The following is a 20,603-nucleotide window of genomic DNA, read 5'->3' as shown; positions in this document are numbered from 1 at the left end:
ACATTTGAAAGCACTTACTTGCCCACGAAGTTCTCCAGCACCGAGCTTTTCCCTGCACTCTGACCGCCCACCACAGCAATCTGGGGTAGGTCCAGATTGGCATTTTGTCCGATGGCCGAGAATGCATCTTGCATTTTGTTGACAAGAGGAATCAGGTCCTCCATCCCCTGGTTACCCATGTTTGCAGGGGAATCTGTCGCTCCTTCTCAGTAGAAAGCCAAACTGAATAGAAGAAGGGACGCGCGTTGACTCGGTCGCTTGAATGCTATATCCTCTCCTTTTCACCCTAGTGCTTGTAGGGTGTTTGAAATTCTGCCTATTTTATTTTTGCATTCACCCTCATTGCTGGCGTCCCAGCGACGTAAAAGACAGCACAGCTAAGCTACCCTCTGAACTGCAGCTCTGCCGTCTGTCGGGCACCGACGAGAAAGAGGGGATGATCTCTCCTGGCCTCTGAATAAACAGGGAGATCCCTGCACAGTCCCTGGTGGACCGCGGGCAGGCGCAGTGGAAGAGTCTGCGTCGTGCTCAGATACAAGCGTGTGGTTCTTTTATTCAGTGTCGAGGGCAACCTACAGGAGTGTGTAGGTATCTATCGAATGTGAGACAGCTCAAATGCGAGACTACTCAACAATCTCAATGCAATCAGTAAGAACTGCGGGAGACTCCCAAAAAGCTTTCGTTCGTGAGTCTCTCCGTTTAGTTGAGTAGGCTGCAGGTTTCCTGACGTTCACTGATGGAGCAGCTTATGTCAAAGTAAAGTGTTTTAAACCACAAATACATATTAGACTACATTATATTTTATTTAAATGTATGTAAAATGTATTATAACAATTACGATATCTTTGTAATGTGAAAACAAAACTTTCATGGCAACAACTTGACTTAAAGTTATCTAGACACATTCGATTACATGGGGTGCTCTGTCCATGGTGCTGAAACGAACGGCTGAAACACCCACCGGGCGTAAAGTTTTCCATCCAAAGAAAGCTTGAAAATAGTCTGAGGGCAAGAGAAGGTAACACACGAGACATGATCTAGCTTAGGCTAAGCGAATTTAGTTAAATTGCACCCCTAAAAAATAGCCAACACGTCACAACTCAAACATGAGTTGGAAATGCAATAGGTCTAGGTCTACCTATCCAATGAAGTGTGAGTTTATTGCGACTTCAGCTAAATACAGATTGTTGCGTTATTAACAAAACATGCAATGTATGCTATATGTTTATGTTGTATGTTTGCTTCTGGTAAAGACATTTAGTGATTTTAAAAATGAGTAGCCTAGCCTACTGTAGGCTAACCCATACTCTACGTCCAGCCTCCTAGACAGACGGGGGCAGTAATCGGGCTTCCTCTTTAGATACGCACAGGCGTAAAGGCGTAAAGTAGCTCGGAAAACACCGGTATGCGTATGCTAGCCATCGCGAGTGTGGAGGATCATGCTAGTGAGCAGCATAGCAAACTGCGCAGAACGATGAACAATTGATGTGATAGGAAGTTACATTTGCAACAGGCTACAGCACGTCAGAGTTTTATTTCAACGGAGCAATTTCAACCGGTTTCCACTTTTTATAAGTAGGTCATAACAAAGAAATTGATGATTTATTAGGATCTTCACCGCTGTAGAGTAAGATGGAATCGTTTCTTACTGAGCAACTTGCTGAATGAAAGGCGCTGTTAGTTTGCTTTCTATCTGCTAGCCACAGAAAGCGTACTAAGCTAGGTTAGCTATCCTAAGCCATGTCAATTTGTGAAAAGTCCGTGCCAAAACTGCTTAAAGAAAATATTGCGTCGATATAATCTCTTGTGGTTATTTTTTTCATAAAAACGAAATGTAATCGAAAATATTTGTTGAGCTGCACGCCGTGATCCTTAACTTAGCTAGGTAAGGTTAGCTAACATTACTTCAGCCATTAACAACTATTCAGAACGTTAGGCTAACGTTACCTTTTATTAGCCTCGTAGCTAAGAGCTAACGTTGACCAAGTTGTCCTAGTTCTTCAGATGGGCTATCCTGACATTTACCTAGCTAGCCAACATTGCAGGCTACAGCTAATGTTTTGTACTAGTATGCTTGTTATTGTCTTGTTGTAAGGTGTTTGTTAGGAAATAAAAACAAACTATTGTTTAAGTCAACACGGTAGCTTCTAATTAACGTGAGCCCACTTCTCAGCGCTCACAGCTAAGCAACGTTACGTCAACTTTTCTGTACTAAACGTTAGCTAGTTAAAACTCTAACCTCAAGGATGCTAGAGTTCCTGTTAACTGGGGAGACTAACGTTACCGCCACTGGTTTCATGCGTATATGTGATAATTTTCCATTGGACATTTTAATGGGTAGCATTGTGAAACCGCTTCGTAGTTGAGGGGCTCACCGTTTAACGCTAACCTTTCGCTATTGATCAATCAATCACAGGATCTCTGGAAGCACCATCTAAACGCCGGGATGTTTAACCCGCATCATCACCACCACCAACAGCAGCAGCAGCAGCAATTTCACCAACATTTGCGGCAGCTTCAGCAACTGTTTCAGCAACAACCTCCACCACCACCTCCACCCCCGCCACCGCCACCACAGCCCCCGCCGTCTCATCACATGTCGCATCACCATCAAAGTGGCCGGTAAGACTGTCAACGCGAGGTCGGGGATCAACATGTAGGCCTTGTCGCTCCATCAGACGGTGCAATGCAAGTGTAGGCGGAAGCACCGTACCGTGCTCTGTGCAGATAGACATTGTAACCTCTTTAGGACCCGTCATCGCTGACAAGTAAATTAGCCTGTTGTTGCTTTATGTGAAATAAGCTGTTTTATTCATTTATTTATTTTTTTACTCGCATGCTTTTCCTTTCGTCTTTTGTTCGAGCGCATGTTAAATCACTAATTGTCATTTTTCTGGCTGTTTTGTTTTTGTCGTTCATCTGTTCCGTCCACTGTTAATGCGTGCTAGCATCCATGCCAGACTTGTTGTCGTTACTCAAGCACATTAGGTTGGGCAAACGAACCTAACATCCTGACTGACTGGACTCACTCACGCTCCGGTTCACCCTCATTATCACACAGGCCCATCGCGGTGGCGGCGCCGGCGCCCCCTCCCCGTATGGTGAACCTCTGCTCCCCTACACAAGCGACCATTCTCGCTCCCAACCCCATGCTACAAGGGGCGCTACTGATGCAGCAGATGCAAGGTAGGCGCTTCCCTTAGTTGGACAGTGTGTGGTGATGGCCCATATCATATCACAGCAGCATGGTGTGTGTGTGTGTGTGTCTGAGAGAGAGAGAGAGAGTACTTAATGTTTGTCTATGTGTGAAGGTAGTGTGTTGCAGGTGTGTTTTGTTTCCCCATTTTAGCCTGGTACACAATATTGTGTATTCCTGTTGTGTATATGTTTTGTATGTTTTCGGCTTGTGGCCAGTCATCATAGTTTGTCATTATGCGCTGCATTATATCTTTACTTGAGGCAGTGCTTATTGTTGAGCAAGTCATTGCATGGTGAATTGAACAACAGTGGAGTATTTTAAAAGACCTTAGAGTGGAGTTTTGGGTGTTGACGGTGCTCTTGCTCTCTCAGCAGGTAGCATGCGTGGCTTTGCGATGGGGGGACAGCAGTTTACTCAGTTCTTTTCTGCTGGGTCGCGCTCCTCGCTGCTGGGACCGGTACCCATGGGTGTGGCAATCAAGACCCCACACATGGGCTATGCCCCGCGCCCCTACAACCATCACGCGCGCTACATGAACAACGTAAGGAACTTGGGCTCAAATATCATCGTAAATGCAGAATGCATGCATCACAAACTAATTCTTTTGTATTTTGTTATTAAACTTGACGTGTTCCCATTCAATTCAACTGAGTAACACGTCATATATTACTGTAGTTGCAGAACTGAATGCTACTTGCTGTTTTTATTTTCCTTGTTTTTAAGGTGTATTATATGATAAATGTTGTTATCCATACACAACTAAAGAACGTAACATTTGTAGTACAGTTTGTGTTTTCAATGTCTTGACCTCACCCTTCCTGGTGTGCCCTTACAGTAGGACTGCAGGAGATGTGTTTGTTTGTTGTGTATCGATGTGTTTGTTGTTGCTTGATGTTTTCTGGCTCTTTCTGCGTAGGACTACGGCTCTCGGCTGCCTGACAGGAAGCGTGAAAATGAACAGAGATCTGCTGGAACCTCAGAGGGACAACCGGGAGCCAGTGGCAGCAAAGGTGAGCTTCCACACATAGACAGACATGCACACATACTCAAGAACAACACAGTGTATATTTATAACCCCTCTTCCCAGCATGCACACATGCTCAGAGTGTGGCACATATATCACACATGGAAACACATATGTGCGTGAGTGATAATGGGCTATTTCTAGAATCTAGTATAAATAGCTGTAAAGTCATATGTAGAATGTTGTTGTGCAGTCAGGTGCTCTCTCTCCTCTTGACCTCCATGCTTCACCATGTAACTCTCGCCAATCAGCTGCATTATTCGCTTGAATCCACTATCCAACGATTCAAAAGGAATTATATCATATAACATCTTCAGTACTATATGAAGCAGAGCAACTAACGATTAAAAAATAATTCAGTAGTACATGTGGCAGAGCAAGGGCTTCTCTTAGGCCCCCTTCACACTCAAAGCTGCCTATTGGACCTGGACACACTGAGCTTAATCCATGTACAGGAAACAGAACCACAGTGTGTAAGCGGCAGGCGCTGTGTCTGACTTGATCTTTGACATCTGAGTTGTTTGTGTGGTTTAACCCTCTGCAGAGGAAGCAGCAGTACCTCTGGCTGACGGACCCAGTGACGCCTCGGCACAGCAGGATGAGGAACCAGCTCTGAAGAAGCCCCGCACTGAAGGGTAAACGCCCACCACCCCACCCACGCACTGGACCACCAGAACCACACACACACACACACACACACACACACTGGAACAGAACCCACACCGATAGATAATGATTAGCAAATGATCATTCTTTTTTTTAACTTATATTTTACTTATACGCTTTTCATAATGGTAGTAGAACGCTCCATTGACTAGAATGAGATTTCCCAAAGTTCTACGGTAAAAGTAATTACCACTGCAAACATATAATTACCGCTGTCAATGGAAACAGGTTTTGTGCTTCTGATAAATTACTCTGTAAGTAGTTCGGTCACTTCTTGCAATGGAACTTCATTCAAAAGTGAAAGCAGAAATCAGCTGTGTTCTAAAGAATGTTTGATTCAAGTTCAGCTGTGTTGCAAACTATTTGTTTCTTAGCAAAAGCCTCGACAAAAACGGTAACAAATAAATGTAAAGTGGCATATCATGTGAAGTTTATTTTTTCGTTTTGACAAGTAACCGTACTGTATAGTAAGCGGTATAATGTATAGAACGCCGGTCATTATCAGGAAAATAAGTCCCTTCAGGGCTGAGCAAGACCCCTCCGCTAGGGCGTCGGAGTCCGGTTCGCCCTGTCGGAACTTATTTTCCCGATAATGACCGCCATTCTATACATTAACCCTTACATAGTATCCCAACTGTTTGGAAAATGAGGTCGTATACAGATGTGAAAAACACAGAAAACTGAACCTGTTCTAAAATTGTTGAAGTTGTTGGAGTTGGTTTGTAAATAATGATGACCTGATGGATACGTGAGCAGTAATACCACAGTATTAGACCAAAAATAGGGAGTTGGTACTGTCTTTCACACTGACTCTCTCAGTCCTGGATGGATGAGAGATTAACAGGCAATTACAGTATGCTTTGGCTTTTTTTGAGTCTGGAAGGGCTGGGATGGTTTGCTCTTGCTCTGCTCCCTGACCTTGGCTATTGTTTCTGAAGTGGCCTTGTAAACTGATTAGATCAAATTGACTTTGATTGCTTTCATTGTGCTTTCCTTTCATTTGGAAGGATATTTTTAGTGCTAAGTGCCCTCATTTTCAGTTTTCACCTCTGCAGAAGTTACAATACATGTTATTTCTCTCTCTCGTTCTCTCTCCCTTTCTTTTTTTCCTTATTTTTCTTCCTCTCCATCTCAATCTATCTATCTGTTCCCTTGCCCCTCATCTCCTTCTCTCCTCTCATCTCTGTGTTCCTTTACTCTCTCCTCCCTCCCTCCTTCAGGTCAGAGGAGGTTGCAGGGACTCTGGGGGAAGACTACGAGAGCCCAGCTGGAGATTCCAACCCCACAGGTGGGCAGTCTGAACACACCAGATTGTCCAATTAACACACACACACATACACTCACACACACTTAGTATGTGTAATGCACAGTTCAATGTGCAGTCAGATGTTATGGTACTTCTCCGCCGTTAAAGAATTTAACAGATCCCTTTGATGTTGCCAGACTAAAACTGTAGTGTACGTGAACTGATGTGACATTTTTTGTGTTTGTGTGTGTGTGTGTGTGCGTATGTGTGCACGTTTATGTGTCTGTTTACAGACAGTGTAACGTTGCAAGAGGGAGGCAGCATGGTGGGACCAGACGCTAATGATGCCCTGGAGCAGAGCCGAGCTGCAGAGGTGAGAACAGCATTACGGAACCCGGGAAGGGGAAACAGAACATAGTAGAACAGTGGAACATTTTTACAGAACAGAGTTGTAAAATATCAGAGGTTGTTTGAGATTGTCAAAAAGAGTATATTGGGAGGTAGTTTGAGATTGTGTTGAACTGAGCCTTGTGTGGATTAAGGCTGTTAATGATATCAAGCACTACTGGTGGTCCCCCAGTAGAGGGTGAATCATTCTGCCAAATAACTACTCACATTTACCATGTATCTATTCATCATGTATCAGGCAGGAAGCTAAGTCAGACTGACTGCCTGTCTGAAGGACACAAATGTTTGATTTTTCTCGTCACACTGAGGGAGATGGGCGATGTGTCTTTATCACACTACAGTTTCCCTTAGGGGATCAATTAAAGGTGCAGTCAGGGATTTTGCAGGAAGTAGTGTTTGTTTTTGTTTGTATTTAAAGTTATTAACAGATGCTTTTGTGCAAAGAAAAATGTACGTTGTACATATATTTTTACCAAGGAACAAACGGAAGACGCCAGAGAGGTATCTCACCCCTACCTTCCGTATTCCCAGAGAAATCCCACGCAGGGTTTCGTTTTCACTTCGCTTGTTTCCAGTTTTCGGAGCCTGGGCTGCCTGCAGAGACTGGGTTTTTTACAGTGTACTCACAGAATGGTCAGCTAGCGGTCGTGATGAGATAATTGCTGAATGTGACCAAAAATTTTATCGGCTTGAAATCGCCTAAAATCCCTGACTGCATCTTTAAGTTCTTTCTTTCTTTCTTTCTTTCTTTCTTTCTTTCTTTCTTTCTTTCCTTCCACCTTTCTCTCTATCTGACTTTCTTTCTTTCCACTTTTCTTTCTTTCTTTCTTTCTTTCTTTCTTTCTTTCTTCCTTTCTTCCACATGTGTTTATGTTGTGGCATACTTGTGTGTTCCGGTCCAGAGCGTTGCGTCTCCTCTGAAGGCGGGGGAGCGGGAGAACGGTGAGAACCAGACTGACCCCGAGGATCTGGCCGAGGCGAAGGGCGCCAGCGGCACTGCGGTCAGGACTCAGGAGGAGGCCAGAGAAGGGGCCGTGGGAGGACCAGGAGGAGGAGAGGGCGCCAACAAGTTCTACTGCTACATCTGCAACATCACCTGCCACAACCAGCAGGTAGGATATTTACCCCACTTGGGGACATTTTCCCAATGGTCAACATTTACCCCACGTGGGGGAATTTACCTTACAGGGGATATTTGGTCCCAAAAACCCAAAAACAGTTTTTTTCACTTCTCTCTCACAGATAAATAAAGACCCAGTCAGGTAATTGTAGTGAAAATCAGCAACACAGATTTATTTACAATGCATACTCTAATGTGTTTATTTGTTTTGTTTTGTTTGCATCAGAACTTCCAGAGTCACATGAACGGCCTGGCGCATCAGCAGCGCATGATGGAGATTCAGCACATGAGTAACGCCTGTCTGGTCACCCTGCTGCCCAAGGTGCAGGAGTCACTGCAGAGCAGCCGCAGAGATGGGTATGTGTGAGTTCCTCACAACGTGTATGTGTGTGTGTGTGTGTGTGCAACGCGTACATGCCTGTCTGGTCACCCTGCTGCCCAAGGTGCAGGAGTCACTGCAGAGCAGCCGCAGAGATGGGTATGTGTGAAGCCCTCACAACGTGTGTGTGTGTGCACGTGTGTGTGTGTGTGTGTGCCTGCCTGCCTGTCTGTCTGGTCATTCTGCTGCCCAAGGTGCAGGAGGAGTGCAGGGATGAGAACATGTGAATCCCTTACAACACAGCCTCCTCTCCAGCCTGACAACCAGATGTACTCTTAGCCACTACTGACAATATGGAATAGCCATAAATCTTTAACTACTGATAAAATACAGGCCTTATTTGAACTGTCGGTAAAACAATGAGGTGCCCGCTAAAGATGTGTGCTCTGTGCCCGATGTGCCCGCTCCAGGGAGAAGAGACCAGGCCTCCAGCGCTGGTGTGCCACCTGCCAGACCCACTTCACCAGCAATGTGCTGGAGCACCGACGCACAAAGGAGCACAAGGTGACTTCTCCCCCAAATCACACTCTCTGGAGAGGAAATGGGGATTTAGTTAGCATTTAGTTACATCAGTGTGGTAACATTCATACCGTTGACATGAAGATGGATATTCAGTATTGACACTAGCGTTGGGGAATAAAACGTTTTGCGTTTTAGTACGTAATCTCATCGGTGCAAAGAAATGCAATTGATATTCATCCACTACTGTGTGAGAGCAAGTTTGAGGCAGGTTACAGTAGTGTGCATGACCTCCTAACCTGTGAACTTTGACCCCACAGCTGTGCACCCGCTCCAGCAGCCCTTGCTGCACCGTCTGCAAGTTGCAGTTCAGGACGTCCCGTGAGTTTGTGGAACACATGCAGACTCCAGAGCACCAGCGGAGAGTACAGGAGGTGAGTCGTATACTTAGTATGGGATGAGCCTAAGTAGGACACTACAGGAGGTGATCATACTTTTAGAGAGTATGGGAAGTGAGTAAACTTATTATGAGTGTGGAAAAATAGTATGCTTAACAGGAATGTGTAGCAGGTTAGTATAGAGAGTACAAGAGTACTTAATAAAAGATTAAAGGGTTAGCCAGTGTATTCAACCAGTAAGTACACTAGGTGAGTGTGCAAAAAGCACAATAGGTGTCTACCTCTATAACCCTTTTTACACTTGGGTTTTATTGTTGATTAATTGCTCCTTTATTACGGCACGCCTGTCCTTTATACACACATGGTGGCAAAATGAGACACCTTGCTGGCCAAAGTCTTCGTAAGAGCTGCACGGCTTGAAACATCACTAATAAACACAGTGAGTGGGAGCTCTCTGGTGTGTGGACCATCTTTGATTCTGTTGGATACTGATATGCTAGATCTAGTGATGGGCAAATTACGCTTTGGTGAACCACTGAAAGACCACAGTGTGAAGCTAGCGACACTAATTAAAAAAATCCAATATGGCCACCACATGTAGATTTTTTTAACATAAAAGTCCTTACCCAAACCAGTATATGCAACCAAATAGTGCTGGGCGGTATACCGGTGTATATTTTCATTATGATATGAATTTTTAATATACTGCCATACCGGTGTATTTGATTACACAACGTTTGGAAAGCTGCGCCGCACGACAGTGTTTGACGGGACTTTTTTCACACGTACGCATGGTGCCACTGCGAGGCATAGTGAGGGTAAACACAAAACACCTGAAGTTTTTCCCCTGAAGTATGACCCTTATCCTTAGATAAGGGGTTTATTTAAGGGTGTTGCACAGAACACCTTAAATTGTTTCTTTAGTTAAGGAAAAACGTTAAGGGATACTGCGAAAGGAATTTACCATCACGAAAATTCTAGTGAGATTGTTCAACAGCAACTAGCTGGCTAGTAGGTGATGTCGTTAGTTAGCAACCCACCAAACACAGTGAAGTTTAATGAGCTTATCATTCATCTCACCTTAAGAATATTCGCTGAAATTATCCAGGTAGCAAGTAAAGCATGTTATAGACATGCACTGAGCAATACAAGCTAGCTAGTTAGAAATTATCCTGACTGTCATCAGTGCACCAAAACAAACTTTTTTGTTAATGTTTTGCCTAGCGAACCGAACCGAAGCTCATGGCAGGCTAACATGACATCCACATTCACATGAAGTTAACGTTAGCCTACCACTAACGTAGGTAAACCACACAATAACAACAAGGCATGTTTCTGATAGGCCTATTTGACATAGTAAGCATATTAGCAGAGAGGTTTCATTTTAAATTGTATAATTTTCAAAAAAGTATAAAGTTGCACTACTTTTTGTATTGGTTTTATAGGCTACAAGATGTTTGTGAAATTTGCACAGTACAGTTCTGTATTTTGACTGCAATTGTCTTTGCATTCTGATTAGATTCTTCATTAGAATCATGAGTGGCTCTTTGTAAACAGCATCATTTTCTGGGACCATGCAAACTGCATTACCACTAGTGTGGAGTTATTCTACATCATGACAGTAAAATAGACCATCCTTAGTCAATGTACTCAGCAATTCCTCCCTCAACCTGTAGAAAATGCTGTGAACATCTGATTATGCATGGAAAAAAAATACCGTCATATACCGTGAAACCATAAGAATTTAGAAAAATACCGTAATGTACATTTTTGGTCATACCGCCCAGCACTACAACCAAAAGTACTGATTTACTTAAGGACTTTTATGTTGAAAAATGTATGTGTGGCGGCCATCTTTTTGGTGGCGGCTTTTTTCCCCCTGGCCATCTGCAGTGGTTCAGTGGTTAAACAAAGCTTCATTCACTAGCTAGATCCTGCACCCATCCAACATTGGCCTTGGGATGTGCGGGACCTTGCGCTGCTTCTTTTTGCACCGCGCTGACCACCCATTCTGCGGGTAGCAAAGGTTGTCCTAATGCCGACTCCATGTCAGTGAAAATAGGGCAGCCAGAATTGTATGAAATGAGTGAGATTGGTTGCATGAAGCATGATGCTGTGTTATCAGTGCAGGATGAGTATTAACAAACTACCGCCAGTGTTGCTGGTCATTTTGAGCTCAAGATTGACAGCGTCAGTTGTCATCGAAGGTATTTCGAGAGAATTTATTTCAGCTGTCTGTTTGTATTTTTAAGCTATAGTTTTAACCGTGTGTGTGTGTGTGTGTGTGTGTGTGTTGTAGCTACGTGAGGGCCAGGTGGAGGGACTGGGGGATCTGAGCGCTTTGGATGAAAAGGGATGTTTTATGGGAGAGGAGGAGGCCGAGGAGGGGGAGGATGATGTAGAGGACGAGTCTAACGGACAGGTAAGAGTCACCTGAGGTACCATTCTCTTGCTGTTTTGTACTGTATGTTTTAATAATATTTAATAAGGTAATGCTCACTCACGCATCACTTTTAAGAGACGTCAATTACTGATGATGCGGCACGTCACCTCTTTGGCTACAATAAACCGACCATTTTAGACGCAAATTGCAGAGAATATGAACTTATAACAAAGCCTCAAAATATCATATGAACATTGACTATTTCCACTTATTGAGCCTGATAATGAGGTATGGTATGCATTGTAATTCATGATAATTCCAGCATATAAAAGCCTTTTCTTGGTCTATCTGGTCATTTATTGTTGCTAATAAATTGCTGCGAACTTGTTTGAAACCGGAGTGTCCTGCTGCTGCAACTTGCTTGGACCAATGATCGCACAATTCCGACTGAAAACATTTCCGCATAGGATGCTCTTGTGTTTCCTCGTGTATCGGCTATTCTACCTCTCTCCCCGTCCTCACCTCCTCTGGCTGCAATTACACAAATGAGGCGTCCTTGATGATGCCTTGAGCGATTTCTGGGGTAGGAGCTGGAGGACCGAGGAGAGAAGCCGCATGCAAATAGAGCTTGGGATGCACCCTATGTGTTTTTCATGTGCTGTTTTCTTCCACTTCCATAGGGGGTGTCAGAGGTGACCTTGGAGGATATGGCAGATGACGAAGAGTTTGACTCAGACACAATCTATGGTGAGCTCATCAAGTGACACTACTATGTGAACCTGGTGCTTTAAAATGTATAATTTTTGTTTATTTGTTTGTTTTTAAAAAGTAATTGCTTGTGGTATCAGACAACACCACTTTAATGAGGATGGAAGGGCTAAATTATAATAAGTAGCCGGGCTAATGTAGACAGGACCTAAGCTTGACCCTGACACCTCCTCTGCCCTGCCTTGAAAACCAAAAGACAACAATTTTATCATCAAAATTCTATAGCTGATGTTTTTAGTAAGGTCCCACCTTTGAAGGTTTTAGAATATCTTGCTAGCATAGATTTTAAAAAACATATTTAAGTTTCTGTAACACACAATGCTCTGGCCATTAAGTAGCCTTAGTTGCGGAAATGGCCTTAAATTAAACAAACAAAAAAAACTGACGCCTCCTCATCTGCGTTCCAGGTTCCAGCTTTCTGGTTCCGGTGGCAGGGTTCCTCTGCAGACTCTGCAGCCAGTTCTACCAGTTTGAGTCGATGGCACGGCATTCACACTGCAAGTCCCTACTGCACTTTCAGAACCTCAAGGTGAGTGGAGTGGAATGGAGGAGGTTAGTCGTTAGCACTCTCGGAGCAGTTTTAGAACCTCAAGTTGAGAGGAGTGGAACAGGTAAGCCTGCAGCTGTGATGAAGAAATACTGCCAGCCAGCCAACACTATGCTAAGTAGAGGTGTGTTTGGGATTAAGGTGCGCATCAATACAGCATAATGAATGTAATTAGAATATTAAAGTATTATTATTATATGCTTGTAGCTTTCAGGTACTGGTATTTTAAAGGGTGTGTGTGTATGTGTGTGGTCACTGATCGAGTATTTTACCGTCCTGCTGCTGCAGAAGTACAGAGACTTGCGTAAGCAGGAGGACCAGGCCGAGGCCGGCCCATCAGAGAGGGACAGCAGCCCGGATGAGGCCCGTCTCGGACCCGCCGGGGACCAGGGCACCAACACCGTCCATACTCCATCTACGGAACCAGAACCAGACTCCGAGCTGGACCAGGCACCCGTAGAGTCTGACCTCACCCAGGCCAGCTCATCACCCACGCCCGACCCATGTCTCAGCACCAGTGCCACAAGGGCATCCAGACGCTCTGCTGCCCAGCAGGAGGAGGAAGAGGAGCAGCAGCAGCAGCAGGACACTCAGGTCACCGCCACAGCCTCTGCCTCCGCCTCCAGTCAGCCCACAGAGGAGCAGGACCAGGGGGACGCCCCAGAAGCGCAGAACCAGGGGGACGCCCCAGAAGCGCAGAACCAGGGGGACGCCCCAGAAGCGCAGAACCAGGGGGACGCGCCAAAAGCGCAGAACCAGGGGGACGCCCCAGAAGCGCAGAACCAGGGGGACGCCCCAGAAGCGCAGAACCCTCCGGAAGCAGAGGAGGAGGAGGATGGGGCCGAGGAGGAAGAGGCAGTGGTCGTGACCCCGACAAGCAGCAAGAGACGAGGGGGAGGGGCAGGAAGGAGGAAGTCAGGAAGAACGGCACGGAGACGCTGAGAGGAGGGAGAGATAGAGATAGAGGGAGTGAGGAAGAGACAGAAGAGAGATGGAGAGACAAAGATGAAAAGGTGGGGAGAAAGAGGGAGGGATGGAGAGAGATACAGAAAGAAGGAGTAGGGAGAAAGAGGATTGCCTAATAATGGTAGGACTGCTACCAGTTCCTGTGGGACCCCTTTCAGCAGGTTTAACCCTTTCATGCATATTTGTTTGTTATAAAGAAAACAAACGCTTTTTAAATAGGGAAGAATTGTGTGATGTCAATCGGACTATCGGTAGTTCTAGTCATCTATATACGTACCTCCTTTTAGTAATTTTTTTATCCTTTTTTTATTAATTGCATCCTTTGACTGCACTTCAGTGCACAAACCCTCAGTATTGTGCACTCTATGTAGCCGAATACAGCCAGGAATGACAATAATTAATCACCTTTATTTCAGTATGAAATAACGATAAGTGAAGCTATCATGAAGGGAAACAGGCAATTACGTTTAAGTCAAAAATGAAACTGATGTCAGTATTGCATGATGTTTTAATTTGTGAGCGGTTTCTGTACATTGTTGTCTATCAAAATGGAAAAACAGTTTCCATTACATGTCCCTAAATGTTTTTAAAACATTTTTATTTCACCTGATGAAGTGGTTAGGTGGGGGGCTGAGACGTTTGATGGCCTAAACTATCTGATTCAGGTCATTTGCTTGTGACAGGGTGTCTCCATGCAAATGGGGAAGATTGAATTGCAATTACTACTACGAAGATGATTGACAGGTCTAACTCAGAAGATGACCTACATGCATGAAAGGGTTAAAATAGTCGCCGTGGTGCCGTCATTGACACAGATTTTGTTTATTGTTTATTCCCCCCCCCCCAGTACCTTTTAGCAACTCAGAGTTTAGTAGCAGCGCAGAACTTTCTCCCAGCTAGTAGAAGCAGCTTTTCTTTAAAAAAAAAAAAAAAAAAGTGTAAAAAAAAAAGAGGAATTCAAATGAAAATCTAGTGGTACTCTTTATCTTGAAAACAGTGTGTGACCACCAGTGTTGCTGGTCCAAGATTTTCACATGACGACGGTGTTGCTGAGTGGTGGGGGTGGCTAAAAAACAAACAGTAGCTGGTGAGGGCAACTCCTTTAGCTCCACAATGGAAAGGTGGCACAGTAACCTGGGAAGACAGCTCCGTAACCTGGGACAACGTCTAGAAAGGTGGCGCAGAAAAATGTACCTGGAGGTCCCACTGTAGCTGGGAGGCGAACACTTCTCTCAGGGTGGACTGGCTGACTGGATGCTGCTAGGCGAAGGAACTTTACTCAACACTGCTGCTTGCTCACTGGCACCACCTGCTGGACTGGAGAAGACACCTCCGGGGCAGGCTGAATTTTAGTGCGATATCTACTGTCTGTTGAAGACACAGTTTGTGTGTCTTGTCTGTGTATGTGTGAGGGTACTTCCACCATTCATCCAGGATGATATTAGCACAGGCACAATTATAGAAAATTTGGGAACTTGTGATTGGACCAGCATGCAGTTCCATAGAGGTTGAGGGGGGTAATGGAATGCTCCATTGTAGAAATGGCAGCCTACTTGCTGTTTGATGTTGAATGAACAGTACTGCTTGATGGGTCAATGTAGAAGGCTGTGCCTGTTTTTTTTTATTATTTTTTTTTACCTTTCTTATTTTTCTAATCAGTTTCTTTTCCATTGTTGAGGAGAACTGTGGCTCAGGTAGAGTTAGTAGTCATCTCTAAGCCGTTAGACAACTGGCAGTGCTTTTTCAAATTCAGCTTTGTGGAGCAGCCCGTGGCTAATAGGACCTGGATTTCTAACCAGTTTATTCTGTTTTTGTTTGCTTGTTTGTTTATTAGTTTTTGGCTCATTTCCTGCTATTGGCATGAAGGCATTTTCAGTGACCACAACTGTCAGCCTCTAGTAGTAAGTGACAGTGTGTGTGGTCTTGTATGTGTGCTCGTTAGGTTCTGCTGCCAGGACGTCTATAGTGTCTGTCTCATGGAGTCTCCGGTCTTTGATTGGCGTCCCAGCGTCCTGTGTTCTTCACCAGAACCCCATGGGCCCTGTGTGTGTGTGTGTGTGTGTGTGAAGGAGGTGGGAGGGGCTTATTTATTTGTTGTTGCACTGCTCCTTGATGTCACTGAAAGAAAGAATTCTTTCTTTTTTTTTTTACTTTGAAGAAAGGCAAATCATTATTAGTCTAGGTCTAATCTTTTGTTACAGAGCTTTTCTGCTAGGCCCGTGGTATGTTAAAAAAAAAAAAAAATCTAGCTTGTCCTATCGTGTTGTGCACCACCTGAGAATCGCAGGCACTAGTCCTGCACATCAAAACTGACAGAGTTGTCGTCAGTAGTAGCCATCCCCTGACTCCCACACTCGTACTGAGGATCTGCCTGCACTGCAGGCTTCCAGCACTGACATCTCTAACATTGCCAGAATCTGAAAGGCGTAAACCAAGTGCTCTCCTACTGCTAAAAGTTTTGTTCAGCCCTGTCTTCTGTGTGGAGGGAGGTCAGTCAGTGGTAGTGGCCCTAGTAGAAGTGGCTGACACTCATCTCTATTGACCAGGCTCTCATAGCCCCCTCTCCCCTAAGCAAGCTTGGCACCTTTTCCTGACGTAGTACTAAGTAGCATCCTTCATTAACTGAAGGCAACTGATTTAGCCAAGCAAGTGCTTTTTAATGACACGGATTTCAGAATGTTGACCAATGGAAGGGAGAGGAGGGAGGAGCAGGACCGAGACCGGCCCCATCTGCAGGAACAGTGCTGTGTCTGCACTGAGGAAGACTACTCATGGGCTCCTTTGTAGCATTTGAAGGGGGAAATTAAAACTCCAAGATTACCAGCAGCTTTTCACACACAAGGCCACCAGCCCTGTACAGTTAATACACTCTTGCTCTGCAAACCGTTGTTTTTAAAGATTGCCTTCAGGGGACTGAAGACATCGCTCTGTCCCGAAACTAAGGCAGCCTTTTTCGATATTTTGTCTGTCTCATGCTCTCTCTGTCTTCTCTGAGGTAGTCAGTTTTACATGGCAATTTTCAAGTAGAATAAATTGCGTTTGCACACCTCGTTTAGGTTTGCAGTCGTAGCAAAGTCTATTTTTCCAGTGGGGAGTCCCAGGATCTCGCGCTAGACAATATTTAGTCAAACCCAGTAGTGCCCCTGCAGGGATTAAGGGAGTGATCAAGGCAAGCTAAATCGCCAGTATGATGACAGCTTGGGTCATATCTACTAGACAGGACCAGACTCGGGCTAAACCGTTTGATTATGAACAGGGGGGGGGGGGGGGGGTTGTATGTTTTCATAACATATTTTTATTGAAATGACGAACAGAAATGAACAAAGGTAAAACGTGTTGTTGGTTTTTTAGCAGCTGGACGTCTCATGTATTTTTGGATGTTTTCTGTATTTGAGTCCTTTTAATTTATATTAAAATATTTGATGATTACATTTCCAGCTTTTTCATTTTAATAACACCTTGATGTCCATAAATGAACATGTTTAAGATCAAGATACTTCTGTACAAACACAACACACATTTATAAAACAGGTTAGGTTACATTTGTACATGCCTTTTCACAACCACATGATCCAACTTATTGCACCAAACTGCTTGGTCTTCTATGGAATGACATCAGTATTTTCAGCATCTTAAATATTTTCAACATTACTGACTCGGCAGTTTTCATCATGGTAGTCCCAATTTTCAGTCTCAGTCGATGTAGGTGAAACCCCCAAGGCCTGCAGTATGAGTATGTGTTCTTCCACATCAACGGAGCGATAGGGTACACATTTAAGTCTCTATTTGGTTTCATATTCACAACAAAAACCAAGGTGGTATATAATAGCATGGTTTGGTGAGCAACCTGGATAAATTTACCCAGCGGAAGTGGCAAACCTAATAGAGGAGCTCAACGGCCTCATTCTACCAAAAAAAGTCACAAGGCTCTTTCTGTAAGATTACCACTTCCTGTGAGTCAACTTACCCACGTTGGCTACTTATCTTGAAATACATGCCTGGCTGACTGAATAGGCCCAAGGTTTAGGTTTTAGGCTACTAGGATGGTCACAGACAGAATGAGCAAGAAATACAACAGGGAAGCCACTACAATGACCAATACATTGTGTTTTAAGGTTACTCGTTATCTTCTTCTATGGGTGGTGTTGGAGTCTCATTTGAGGACTGCTCAATGACTGGATGCTGTTGACCTTCAGCCAAACTCTCGTTAATTTTTGCCCTGAACTCCTGGCGTGCCTGCCGATTGGATTCCAGCAGCTCGTGTAGCTTGCCGTTTAGCGCATCATTGCGATCTTCAAGGTCATCTAAGCAGTAGTTGATCTGGTCCAACATCGTGTTGATAGCGGCGTATTCTGTGGCGAGAGAAGAACGTAGCTTAAGCTTACCTGACAAAGACAAAGGGATTCCTTGCCATTCATATCAGGAATACAATATCTTCGACTGAAACATTGCACTGCACAACACCTTTTTTTGGTCAATAAACGGCACAGCATAACGACACATGATGATGGCATAAACGAATGACTATATACAGTCGTTGACAAAATTGGCATGGACAAGAATACAATATTAACGTTACCTTCCTCGTTGAAGTCATCGTCGTCCTCAATGATACCATCATCAATTGTTATGTTGGGATCGCCGTTTGGTCCAGACATCTTGGTGTTGTAAGGTGCTTAATAAGCTGCCAAGCTAACGTTAGCCTACTCTACTGATGGCCAAGACACGGGAAGCGTGAACTGTCTCCTCTCCAATGCAGTGAATAGACTGAACTGGACTGCAATAAAAGAGATCTCGCGCATACTTTGAAATGTGTCCACGGTCTTGGTAAAATGCAGAACTAATGTAACAAAGCAGTAACTACACTAAAATTCGATCAAGATACGAGTCAAATGACTAAGATTGTTGTCGTCTCATCTGTCAGCTGATCTAGTCAGCAGACACATGAGGACTAAGCAGACCTGTCCAGATATGTGCCTGACCGGAAATGTGAGAATTATTTTGCATTATTCACATTTACAAAATTATTTGTAATGACTTACATTTACTTTAGAGGTATTAACCATCTACATTATAGGGTGACCAGACGTCCTCCTTTCCTCGGACATGGAGAGGGGAGGAATCATAGATATTAGAAAGATACCGATAACTTCCACCAGAGAATGTAGACGGGCTCTGCTTCCACTCTCGGAAAATTTCCGGTTTCTGAACTGGTTTCAGCAGTTCCACGTGAGGGCGCTCGTCCACGAGTGCAGAATGAATGGAGGTCTATGGAGCTGTACCCCTCAAAATCCACTTTTCTCGGGATATAATTTTTTGGCAAGTAATTTGAATATTGTATTCGAAAAGGCGAGGCAAAGAAAATACACTTGGTTGAGTATTATATATTTGAAAAGTTACTTAACCCTTAAAGGAGTACGTGACGGGAATGTTGGGAAATTAACATTCTAAAGAATATCTGGGTTCATTGAATTCAACATAGAATTTTAGAACCTTCAATTGTTGCGGAACTTAGAATGTTCAAAAACCTACACCTTTAAGGGTTAATTGTTCTAAAAAGCCTTTCAAACGTGTCAATGACGTCATTCATTAGCACAATGCTAGCGTGTTAATATGGGCAACAACCAGGGATGGGCACAAATACATCAAAATGTATTTCCAAATAAAATACCAAATACCCACCTTAAAAATGTATCAAAATAAGCTACAAAATACAGCAGCCAAAAAATGTATCAAAATAAAATACTGTATTTTTGTATTTTCAAAATACTACAAAATACTTCTTTCTAAAAGCCTTTTCGTCTATCCCTTCACTTGTACACTACCTGGAAAAACATCTGAAAGCAAGATACTCCTTCCATAATCAGTCAACAGATTAGATATGCTGACCCCTCATGTTAGACATCCCAATATAATTAATATAATTTTGTGCTGCTCTGACAGTCCACTTTTATTGACTGTTAGTCTACTGTTTTTGAGTTTGGAGATGTAGCCTACTGTTTTGCAGCGACAGGCTATGAATACCGACTCCACAACTGTTGCACGTCCCAGCCAGTTGGTGTAATAGATTGCCCACTATGAATCAATTCAAATGAATGACTTATTTAGAAATTTAAACTAGCATTTTAACCTTTTAAGTTATTTAACACCCTCACTACCACATTTATGGTGAGTTTCATCACAGTTGAATAATTTTGTATAGGCCTGAAACTGGTGTGTGCACATTGCTTCAATGTAAATGCAAAAAAAAGTACAAATAAAAAAATAAAAATCAGGTTGTCACATCAATACCATCCAATCAGTTAAGCCAATTAGAAGCCAATTATTATGACATTATCAATCATTTCTTATTTAAAATGTGCAACATTGGAAATGTCCTTGTTTGAGGTATCTTGTCAAGTCACCATAGCACTGACATATTTCACATGTCAGAGAACATAGACAATTTAAAGTCTAGAAAAAAACTGTAAAACAGAAAGAAGAAAGGAAAATAGCAAACGCAAGTGTTGCGATATAAGCTTGTGAACTCAAGTCCTTGTGCTGTCCTTGTGTGAGCAAAGGAGTGTGTGTAACCTTAGCTAGTCGTGTCTCCTCAGTTGATGCCTTTAAGCACAACTAACTTCTCAAACAATGTTGCATTCAGACGACGCCTATGGGGCCTGTTAATCAGTCCAGCAAAGGAAAATAAACGCTCTATTGGAGCAGAGGGGCTTGACCATGCAAGGGTGGCACAGACAGACAGGGACAGAGATTTTGTGCTTTATAGATAGTTAGATAGCTGTCAGCACAGTGTTTCACAGAAAGTATTTTACAGTATTTTGAAAATACAAAAATACACAACACTGAAGTATTTTGATACAAAATACGAAGGCATTTTCATCATCTCAATAAAATACAAATGACAAAATAGTATTTTGTATTTGAAATACATATTTTAAATACATGTATTAGAAATACTGCCCATCCCTGGCAACAACGACCCAACCTGTAAGAAATCAAAAGGGCATAAGTACTCATTCATTCAACTTTTGACCTATAAC

General features: G+C 43.5%; 3 protein-coding genes across 8 annotated transcripts in view; 1 reads left to right on the top strand and 2 right to left on the bottom strand.

Annotated features, from left to right (window-relative positions):
* The window catches only part of dnm1a (dynamin 1a), a 78,631-nt gene extending 78,452 nt beyond the window's left edge, over positions 1-179 (bottom strand). For all 5 annotated transcript variants that reach the window (XM_076284076.1, XM_076284079.1, XM_076284077.1 and 2 more), the window contains exon 1: positions 19-179. In XM_076284076.1, the coding sequence (XP_076140191.1) occupies positions 19-179 (161 nt within the window). The remainder of the gene's footprint in view (positions 1-18) is intronic.
* Positions 180-1,437: 1,258 nt separating this feature from the next.
* ciz1a (cdkn1a interacting zinc finger protein 1a) lies at positions 1,438-16,994 on the top strand. Of its 2 annotated transcripts, none has more exons than XM_076284068.1 (16): positions 1,438-1,575; positions 2,417-2,622; positions 3,062-3,186; positions 3,574-3,740; positions 4,116-4,209; positions 4,768-4,858; positions 6,110-6,177; positions 6,429-6,508; positions 7,446-7,655; positions 7,890-8,020; positions 8,453-8,546; positions 8,822-8,935; positions 11,199-11,321; positions 11,963-12,029; positions 12,458-12,579; positions 12,886-16,994. In XM_076284068.1, exons 2-16 carry the CDS (start codon positions 2,447-2,449, stop codon positions 13,537-13,539), a joined length of 2,316 nt encoding a protein of 771 aa, XP_076140183.1. In that variant the 5' UTR covers positions 1,438-1,575; positions 2,417-2,446; the 3' UTR covers positions 13,540-16,994. The 2 variants fall into 2 exon arrangements, with proteins under 2 accessions (XP_076140183.1, XP_076140182.1); XM_076284067.1 differs by having other exon boundaries at positions 3,571-3,740.
* Positions 16,990-18,738, bottom strand: bbln (bublin coiled coil protein). Its single transcript, XM_076284069.1, has 2 exons — positions 18,143-18,738; positions 16,990-17,915 (listed from the first exon to the last, which is right to left on the bottom strand). The coding sequence occupies exons 1-2, from the start codon at positions 18,219-18,221 to the stop codon at positions 17,680-17,682; spliced, it is 315 nt and encodes a 104-aa protein (XP_076140184.1). The 5' UTR covers positions 18,222-18,738; the 3' UTR covers positions 16,990-17,679.
* Between the last annotated feature and the right edge of the window lie 1,865 nt (positions 18,739-20,603).

This window comes from Alosa pseudoharengus, unplaced genomic scaffold, assembly GCF_046254945.1.
Source record: "Alosa pseudoharengus isolate Yale_2024_CS ecotype anadromous, Long Island Sound unplaced genomic scaffold, YU_APseudo_1.1 YU_APseudo_1.1_scf_14, whole genome shotgun sequence".
NCBI lineage: Eukaryota > Metazoa > Chordata > Actinopteri > Clupeiformes > Clupeidae > Alosa > Alosa pseudoharengus.
The sequence above is the reverse complement of the archived record's forward strand: the minus strand, read 5'-3'. Positions and strand labels throughout refer to the sequence as shown.

Excerpts from the sequence above, each read along its gene's own strand:
- bbln (XM_076284069.1), bottom strand. The coding sequence starts at position 18,221 with ATGTCTGGACCAAACGGCGATCCCAACATAACAATTGATGATGGTATC. Across the intron at positions 17,916-18,142 it reads CGATGACTTCAACGAGGAAG|AATACGCCGCTATCAACACG; the intron begins GTAACGTTAATA and ends CTCTCGCCACAG.
- ciz1a (XM_076284067.1), top strand. The coding sequence starts at position 2,447 with ATGTTTAACCCGCATCATCACCACCACCAACAGCAGCAGCAGCAGCAA. Across the intron at positions 4,859-6,109 it reads AAGAAGCCCCGCACTGAAGG|GTCAGAGGAGGTTGCAGGGA; the intron begins GTAAACGCCCAC and ends TCCCTCCTTCAG. Across the intron at positions 11,322-11,962 it reads AGGACGAGTCTAACGGACAG|GGGGTGTCAGAGGTGACCTT; the intron begins GTAAGAGTCACC and ends CCACTTCCATAG.